Source organism: Antrostomus carolinensis, unplaced genomic scaffold, assembly GCF_000700745.2.
Source record: "Antrostomus carolinensis isolate BGI_N321 unplaced genomic scaffold, ASM70074v2 scaffold14178, whole genome shotgun sequence".
In the NCBI taxonomy this organism is placed as follows: Eukaryota; Metazoa; Chordata; class Aves; order Caprimulgiformes; family Caprimulgidae; genus Antrostomus; species Antrostomus carolinensis.
In genome coordinates, this window is record NW_010330990.1 from 1 (window position 1) to 9,660 (window position 9,660).

The following is a 9,660-nucleotide window of genomic DNA, read 5'->3' on the forward strand; positions in this document are numbered from 1 at the left end:
TCCAACCAAAACCAGTCTGGGATTCTATGATGTTTCCCAGACACTGATGCTTCTATCCAACACACAAACTGTGGGTAAATCTCCCTGTGTCTCTGCTCCAGTTTCAATATGTTTGATTTAGGAGGAACTAGCAGTGCTGAGGCACCAGCGAGATGGCACTGAATGTGACATGAGAATCTCTGAAGCCACATGAAACCAAACATCAGAGGCAAGCTGGTGTTGCAGAGCACAAGGATTATGGCAACATACGAGTAGATGAGATAGAATAGAGCAAACAAAAGTGTTTTAAAACATCACACAGCTAGTTCTTTGATAAGCCAGAATCAGAGTTTCCTTGCAGAGTGCATATCCTAATGTTAATCACATATTCACAATTATCCTCAGTGTTTCTGCTACTTAGAACATTTACAACATGCCCTGAACACAGCGGAGTGTAAACCATCAGACACAGCACAGGAGCAGATTGCTGCACATAGCAGCCTTTCAGCAGTAACTAAATACAAAATAAGCATTTTTGGTTTACAAGTGTCTATCTGGGACACCTGCCTGGCCCAGCCACACCGACAAGGCTCAGACCAGAGCACAGCTGCCTTGGCAGAAAGGATAAAATGTTCAGGGACTGAAATGACAGAACGTATGCAACGTGACACATGAGTGTGAGGGACCTTCTGGGGACACTCAGCCTAGAAACTCTTAACTCTGTCCCCTGCTGAAACCACTAAAGGAGATGTTCCCTCAATACAGCCTGGACAATGGGAGCTCCTCTTTATGTAATTTCTTCTTAGCCTGTTTCAGGAAAAATAAAGAGTACAGGGATTTGTGACTTAACCTAACAATTTTTCTGTTCTTCTGTAATGAAAACCCCTTTGCACTCTTTGTTTCAACTCTTTTCCTCTGCTGATAAAACATTCCATGGGTTTAACACCATAAAGATATCCTGTTGTTCTCCTCCTGTCCCATTTCGAGTTCTCTGGTCTTAAGTCAAGTTTCCATCCATATTTTTTTCTGCTAGTACCATGAAAGAGAACTTAATTTGAAAGCACTACAAATGACTGTCACTCCAGCACCTTCAGCAGCAGGACATAAAATAGTAACCAAACCCACTACAGGCCCCCTCACCTAATTTTCCTCCTTTCTCTTACCACAGGGATACTATTGCAGACCTACTGGTGCTCTTGCCTCATCTGAATAGACTCAGTTTGCTGCACCATTTGTTGTTGTGAGAGAGAATATCAGACTCAAAGGCCAACAGGTAAATAAAAATTGATAGACTTTACATGCATGCATTTGAAAACAGAATTCTTGACATGCAGCTTGTGAACAGATACAAAATACCTTTGATTTTTCTCTTTACAGGAATAATTTTGTATCTGATCAACACACATCTCTGTACAAAAGTATTCCAGCACAGCTCCTAATAGTGAAAGGATGCAATTCCCTTCTCAGGGACTAATACACAAGTTTCTTCAGCTGCAGTGACAGCCCAGGAGACTATCTGACAGCAGCTTTTGACATGGAGTGTAAGCCCCTGAAGAGGAACATACTGCTCTCATTTTCTCCAAGAAAATGCAATGGTGTTTATATTATAAATTAGCCAAATCAAGTGAAATTTTAGAGAACACAAAGCCATGTGCACTTTTTGTTGAATTAGGATGTCAAATTAAACTGCCTGGTCTTCACTATCATTCTACTTTAAAATTCTTTGCCTAAATCCCTCCCCGCTCCAGTATAATGAAGATAAAGTTATTAATGGAAGAGCTCTTTTGGAAGGAAAATACTTTTTAGCTCTTTACCACTTCTCAAGGATGCAAAGGTTTTGCACCTCTTTAGTTAAATAATCCTTAAAAACTTCTTGCAGCATAAAACCCACCAGTGAATACACTGTAATGCTTCCACAAAATATAAAGCAAAGCTAAAGATTACAGTTCATCTCCCCTAGAGGGCTGGCTGGGTAAGAGGCACATTCTGTCCACCTCACTTTGGCTTGTAATAAACATGATGTTCTCCCAGAAGGAGAAGGGGAAAAAAAAAAAAAGAAAAAAAGAAAAAAAAAAAAGGGCAAAAAAATTCCAAGACACAGAGCCTCCAAAGAAATGGAATCCAGATGTTGGAGATAACACAGCCCACTAAGAAGCCATAAACAGCTCCTGTTAGAGCACATTTTCACTTCAGCATTTCCAAATGGGTCTCATTTAATTACTGTGCACTGTGCTCAGTAATAAACCTTCTTCAGGCCGTGTTCAGTAAATTTGTTCATCTTGCTCAGAACATCTGTTTACTCGTTTCAGATAAATATTTTTTGACAAGTGAAATCTCCTGCCCCCCCCAGTTTTAATTGTGTCATTTCAGACAGTGCTCTAACATTCAATATTTGCTTCTTGTTGCTCCCCAATGGCAATCCCTGCCAATTAGAGAGCCAGGTCCTGGCCCAAGATCATGCCTTGCACTCTTGTTACAGCATCTTACCTGCTCTAGGCTCTCAACATCAGCACGAAACCCTGAGAACAATGGCACTTCCAAGACAGCCATGTTAGAAGATCCAGAGTGCAGCCATCTTCCCATGAGAACAAAAAGAGAGAAAGAATGAAAACAAACTCAAGATCCGAGATAACAAATGGTACATGGACAACTCAGGATGGAGCACAACTGAAACAAACTTCAGAGGAAAAAAAAATTTAAAGGATTTACTCTTCTATGAATGACTTGCTGAAAGCCCCAGTCTACTTGGCTTTACAAAATCCTCTTTTATTTTCTTTTATTCAACAAAAATTAAACACAACTCACAGAGGGCACAGATATAGGAGATATTCAGGCAAATGGAGGTAGAAAAGCAGAAGGATGCAGTTTTCTGTTGGGCTGCTTGCCTCATTTTTCAATTAATTACTAAAAAAATGTATTTGGTAAAAGGGAACAACCCCTTGGAGCAGAAGAAACTTCCTTCCTAAGTGGAGGGCTGTAAATGGATTGTGGTGCAAGAGGAATGTTACTTCCCCATGCCAGACAGAGTCATTCAGCCCTGGGGCTTTGTAAGTGGCCATTTCCCTCCAGCATCTAATTGACACTGAGAAAAGTGTCTTTGCTAATGAGTCAGCAAATTTACTCTCTAGTTACTAGTGTTAAAGAATTCACTGCCTATATTGTCCTCTATAATATCAATGAAGACTCCAAAAACCCACTGAAATTCAGAATTGTTACTGATGAAGTGTGCACTAATAAAAAAGGGGGTGGAGAGGGAGGGGTGGAAAAAAGTTTATTTGGGCCATGGCAAAAGATTTCAATTTCTTGCAGCATTTTAGAAGAGCTGACGTCGTAACAAAGAAGCTTCTGCTAATCGCAGAACAATGCTCCTCTTCTCCACATTCACACAGAGCCAGCTCTAAACCATCCCTCCTTGGCAGCTTACCTGTTTGCTGTTTAATTGCACCACAAAGACAAGGAGCTTGGACCCAGGAGGGCTTATTAACTCATGCCCAGCACTGAGAAAATACAGTACATAGCGCCCAGCACTGAGAAAATACAGTACATAGCTTCCAGCTCCAAATCTGCCAGATCCAAACTGGCTCCTGCAGGGTGACTTGGAGGCCTCTATACAGAGACCTCCACAGCCAGGGTGGGGGTGTGAGTTTGACTGAGGCTTTGTGCTGTGCCAACCTGGATGTCACACCACACCCAAGCTCATAACGCCCACAGTAGCATGATGAGAGGGTCTGTGGACAGATCCAATTGGCTCTGTGTAAGCTTGTTCGGGGCTGACAGTTTCCCAGAGACATTAAGCCTTAGCCAATCCAACTCCATGCACCATATTCCCTAAAAAACGTTGCATTTTTCCCACTCTCTGTTAAATCAGCCCTTCATTTCCCATACTGCTTTCTCCCTTACTCCTCAAAAGTACCCCAAGGACTTCACTGAGCATGACAACACTTAAAACAACTATATTCTGAAGAACACCCCCAAATCAAAATATTTCAGTTGTCATCCTTAGCTGCACTCCTGTATTCACACTGCCTAAATCAGATGATGAAGGAGTTAAAAGAGCATCATTACAGGAAGAAGGGGAAGAAAGGGAAGATTTCATTTGCTTTTGTTTTCTTTCCAAGCAATCAATCTCCATGAGGACTGGGCTTCCTCTCAAATTTCTGTCTTTGCTCCAGCAATTCCCAGGGCAGAAGTTTCAGAAATAACAACAGAAAGGTTGTGTTGATGCAGGGCAGCCTCCTTAGTTACAGGCATCTTCAAGGGACAAGACTTTATAAGCTTACATCCCCAATAAAAACTGCAATGCTTAGGCAGGGGAAGAGGTTGAGAAAGTGCTATTGTGTTGTATACAGCCAGACTGACCCTAGCAAACTTTTGGATGATGAGTTTGAGTTGCTCATCACTGGCTGTTGTTATTGGAGGGAGGAAGAATTCAACCAGGCTGAACAATGCCCGGCCCAGGATTTCACAGGCTTGTGGCAACACATCTGCCAGCAACACAGCCACGTGAGCAAGGGGCAAGTGTGTCAACAGAGATAATGAGATCTCATCTTTGCCTGGAGTCACTGCAACTGTTTTCAGGACTGGAGTCACTCTATGGCATTGCCTCTGCAGGAAGGAAGGAGACAGAAACTGATAGGGGAGCAAAAGTTTTCCATTTCCATGAATCACATCTGAGTCGTTCACTTGGCTTTTGGTGTTTGAGTTCAGTGAAGCTGTAGCCCCACCACCTGCCATTCCTCTGGTCACAAATACACAGATTAGTTATTAATTTCTTTGGAATGTTTTCTTATGTTATACAGAAGGATGCTGTAAGCCCTCCTTATTTACTTTGGTTGTGGCTTTCCCACTTTTGGGCCAACTTTCCAACAAACTCCTTAAAAATCAAAACATTTTGTAAAGAAATCAGCAACTCCTCATAACTGCAGCAGCACTAATGTGTTCAAGCAAAACATGTAAGTGGATTGAATACAGGTCAGAAACTATTCTTGCTGCTGTTTGTCTATAGGCAAGCTATTTTCTCTTAATATCTTGAGTTTCCCAATGTATAAAATGAGACAGAACTGCTAATGTCTTTGGAAAATGCTTGGAGAGCTAGGAATGAAATTTCTGGAGCTTTAGTGTCAAATTTCTGAAAGAATGAGCAACTGAAAAAAAAAAAAAATATCAACACATTTAAGATATTAGTTAACCAGTTGAAATTACCTAGCTCTTGTAAGGCTTTAAAGGAAAGCCTGTTACTAAAGACCTAGAAAATAATCCAGAACTTTTTATTTTCCTCCTGAAACAAGCAAATGACATTCAATTTGTCTTCTTCCAACTTTGGAGAGGATATAACTAAACTTCATGATAAGAACCCAAGATGTTACCCTCTTTGTACTCTTTTTTTCTCTACCTTTGACATATACTTAGCAGTAAAATTCTTAATGCCAGCAGACAATGCTCATGAATGCCCATGCAATAACTGTCCTACAATCCACCATTATGGCTGAAATTCTGCATCCTGCATGTGAGGTGTTCTGTCTTACACTGTTTGGGCTGCACAAAGGAAGTGCAGCAAGAAAGAATTTGGTATTTATCCTGTATCAATGAACGTATCAGTATAGACGTGCTGATCAGCAAACTAGGTGGTCTCTGAGAAACAGGCAGGACATGACACAGACTGGCATTTCCTACCTAGTGCATGTCTCCAGGATGACTTTGTATTCCCGATGGTCCTGATCTGAAGCTGGGTCATCATCATCCACCAGTGCTCTCTCTCTGTGCAAAGCTTCAGAGCGATTTTCATCTGGAGAGACAGACCGCAGGAGATTTGGAGCTTGAAGATGCTGCTCTGACTTTGGCTCCTTCAGGTTAACCAGGAGCTGGAAAGCTGGTTTGGCAATAGGATCAGGTACATTGTAAGTGACATCAATCTGCAGCAAAAAGGGGTAAAAACCAAAACAAATCAGGGCAGTTTATTAGACCCCAATGTTTCAGAGCATCTAAAAATATTCCCTAAAGACCAGCACAAACACCAGGTCTCTTCAGAGAGAGGTAATGGCAGGCACAGAGGCAACAGAGGCTTTACAACACAGCTATGTATAGGTAAAGCTGTACTAGAGCAGATTCACCCTAGTAAAATCACATTTATTTCTATGAATTAAAGCAACACCATGTTATATAATTACTCTGAGAGAAATTCAAAGTGTAACTCCTTCCTCATAACAAACTGGGATTAAAAAAAGTAGCAAATAGACTATGAGTTTAGAGATCATCTGCTCACATACTTTCTCCAACCCCAGGGCAACTTTACCTGCATCAGACAGCAGCCTTCACCTTTGGCACTCACAAACAGCCCCGTTGGAATACTGGGGATCTGAGGAGAATCCACAGTTAAGACACAGACAAGACATAGCACTCAGAATGGAAATGAACATCAATTTTGGCTTTATTCTACAGAAAATATCTTTCCAGTTATAAAGGAGATTGCAGAAGTGAAGTGAGTATGGTTTACTCCTTTCAGTCACCCGCATTTAACAATAGTAGAAACCAGCAGCACAAAATAAGCATCAGGCATTAGTTATGGTGAAAAATACCTTTGAGTGCTGCCTCTTTCACGTCAGAACCCAGCCATGAAACCCCAGAAAGTCCCAGGATCTCACTGTTTAGCTTGTGATTTTACCATTACTGAGCTTACCTGAGTTGTCATTCAGAACCCAGTTCACACGGATCGCTTTAAAACTTTGGCTACAGAAACACAAAATCACCTACCACTGCAGTCTGGAGGACTTTTTTATTCATCTTGTTAAGCTCAAATGTCTCCTGGTAGTCTAGATTAGTAGAAGCCAAGGAAATTGTAAGGTTGACTCCTCCAACATATGAAAGGATAGCATATTCAGCCAGAGCCTGCAGTGCTACACATGTGTCCTAGGGATCAGAAGAGGAGAGATCAGAATAGTAAAGAATACAGGAGCTTACAAACAAGCACTGTGCTGTACAGTCATCAGCTTCTAGCAGCAGAATCTTCCTTATTAATTCATATAGCAAAAGAAATATCAGGTTTTGTTCACTTTTGTCTAGGTTCCTTTCAAATTATCAGTCCAAGAAAGAAGCAGTGAAGGTCACTGAAAAGTTTTTATTCTTAGCAGGACACAGACAATTTCTGCCTACACTCGAGACACAAACTCTACATTGACCATTCCTGAATCAGTTGATTACACATGCATTGAAGCCAGCTTTTTCAGAGGCAGCCCACCTGAGTAGATGAGAATCCTCCAAGTGCATTCCTCTGCTGTGAAAGCCATTTTACTACTGGGAGCGCAGATGCCACATCTCCTAGGAGTGTGTATGTCAAAAGGGCATAAGACGTCATTTCCACTTCTGCAGAAACAACTGAAAGAGAGGGAGAAAAAAAAATTAAAAAATCAAAATACCATCTAGAAGTTAGAAACTGGGCAGGTCTAGAGATACTTCTATGAATATTCATTAACTGAAAAATAAAAAAGATACTAAGAGTCTGTAGAAGTAAACACAGGAAGAGAAAAATGAAGTTAAAAGATGTCTGCACCTAAGATGTATCACCTTCCAAAGATATCTCTGCTGAAAAGACAGTCCTGTCTTGACCACATCTAGCTCTCTCCCATTTACTCTTAACCAGCTCTTTCAGTATAATATTACCTGCCTTTTATGAGCTCCCATTTCATCCAGACCCTGCCCTGACTGCTGTTTTCAGAATACCTTGTATTACATAAACAACTCACTAGCACACATGCAGTGAGCAGCCTGGTGTTACAGTCCATTGCCTTATCTATGTCAGTGCAGTACAAGTACCTGATTGAGACAGACCGTCGTTAAATCCCATGAAGGTATCTTCATCAGTAACAAGAGTTCCCGTCAAGCTCCAGTGTGTAAAGCCATCTAGAAAAATAGAAGAATGGAGTATGTGTTATTAGAGCAGGACTGCAGCTAAACCTCTGTACACAGGAAGAATCAAATTCTACTTTTGCATTGACTCAAAGAACAGATTCATGCCCTGAACTGCACTGTCCCTCCTTTAGACAAACCTCCCCTCAGCAAGAGGCTTCCTTTGCAATTACAAAGATGGTTCAACATGATGAATTAGTTAATTCCTGGGTTTTGGATTAAAATACACCATCAGGGAATGTGACGTGGTCACATGGACAGGAAAGGCACCGCAGAGCCTCTGGTACATTTGCTTTCCTTCACCATCAGCTGCACGTGTGGAATTAAGGTACTCAGCCCTTGCTACACAGAATCAGGAAAACTTTTGTCTTACAAAGACAAGTTGTGCCATGAGGAAGACATCTCCCAGGCTCTGGCCTCTCCAGTAATTTAAATATATCATTTAAGTCGCAAGGGTTATTTGCTTGTTCCTGTAAGAGGATTGCCAGTTCAGGGACTTGCCAGACTGGACCCAGGAGCAGGGTACCTTGTGTAATAGCCATGCTGTTCATTTTCCGCAGCGTCACGGCAGCAGAGGGACTGTGCAGCAGTGTCAGGGCATACGCAGTCAAGGCAGTAGTGTAGGGGTCTTCTGCTGAATACAAGTTGGACTCTAAGAAGTGTTTTGCTTTGTCAACAGCTGTTCTTTCTTCCTATATTTAGAGGAAAGAGCCCAGATGTATTACCAGCCCCTATATCTCAGAAGTTAGAATCACTGTATTTCTCATGACTGTGTGTCCATTAAGAAAACAAAACAAAACACAAACTTTGGAAAAATGCATTTTGTTCTCTGCACAATGACATTAACACTTTCCCTTCCCCAAGAAAAGCTGTACCTCACAAATTTAAAAAAAAAAGGAGCAAATAGCTTCGCAAGAATGATCCAGACTAACACTGAGACACATTTATTCCCCCCTAAAGCTGAAGAAATTTCATGCCCCTGCAAGGCAGCAGATGAACAGAGGAGAAGTGAGCTCTCTACTGTATGTTTGATTGCGTTCCTGACACTCTGGAGCGTCTAGCAGACGCCAGAGGATAATAAAGGCCAAGGTTCCCAGGGGTCCCTGCAGCCAACAAACATGTTTTATTAACTCCCTCAATGACCTCACCATGTAGGAACGTGGCTCTGATAATTTATAGAAACAATTTAATTGGACTTGATGTAATTTGGTTTCCTTTGATTTCCCTGTGGCACTAACCTTCCCCTTCCTCATTTCCTAGCTAAGATCATTAGTAACACTTGCAAATCTCCTTTAGGAGAACCATTAGATCCACATAAACTGCACTTCCAGCAAATAAAAATGCCTTGACACACAGCAGCCCAGAGAGAGCATCACATCAATTCTCAGAGGGGGGACACTGCTGACAGGGAGGCAGAAAGTTATTTTATGAGCATTGGAGGATTTTCTACATTTTTTAAAAATTATTTTTAATAAGGTTGAGGGCTTTCTACTCCAACAAGAACTGGGGGCTCGAGGGTATCTGCTTACAATGGCAGCACAGTCTCACTCTTCAAGCTCTACAGGGACGTCATCAGAAGTACTAAGATTATCAGTGTTTCTGAGCAGATACTGCTGTTGGCAGTGGCTATTTCAAACTCTCCATAAACTCACAAGGTTTTGTCTGAACTCAGTCCTTTTGCGTGAGTACAGTTCACCAAGACATGCTGCAACATCCTACACCTCTTGTTTTCATCTTTCAGTTCTACCTGTACAGATCTACTTGCCCACCACCACTCTT

The 9,660-nt window shown here is 41.6% G+C and overlaps 1 protein-coding gene across 1 annotated transcript in view; it reads right to left on the reverse strand.

The window, feature by feature from the left end:
* Positions 1-2,466: 2,466 nt before the first annotated feature.
* LOC104528926 (C3 and PZP like alpha-2-macroglobulin domain containing 8) overlaps positions 2,467-9,660 on the reverse strand; it is a gene marked incomplete at its 3' end in the record, with an annotated part of 34,871 nt that continues 27,677 nt past the window's right edge. The window contains exons 30-36 of the mRNA XM_010173083.2: positions 8,408-8,573; positions 7,789-7,875; positions 7,214-7,350; positions 6,730-6,885; positions 6,272-6,334; positions 5,653-5,891; positions 2,467-2,554 (exon numbers count right to left, since the gene is read on the reverse strand). Coding sequence (XP_010171385.2) covers positions 2,467-2,554; positions 5,653-5,891; positions 6,272-6,334; positions 6,730-6,885; positions 7,214-7,350; positions 7,789-7,875; positions 8,408-8,573 — 936 coding nt within the window. The remainder of the gene's footprint in view (positions 2,555-5,652; positions 5,892-6,271; positions 6,335-6,729; positions 6,886-7,213; positions 7,351-7,788; positions 7,876-8,407; positions 8,574-9,660) is intronic.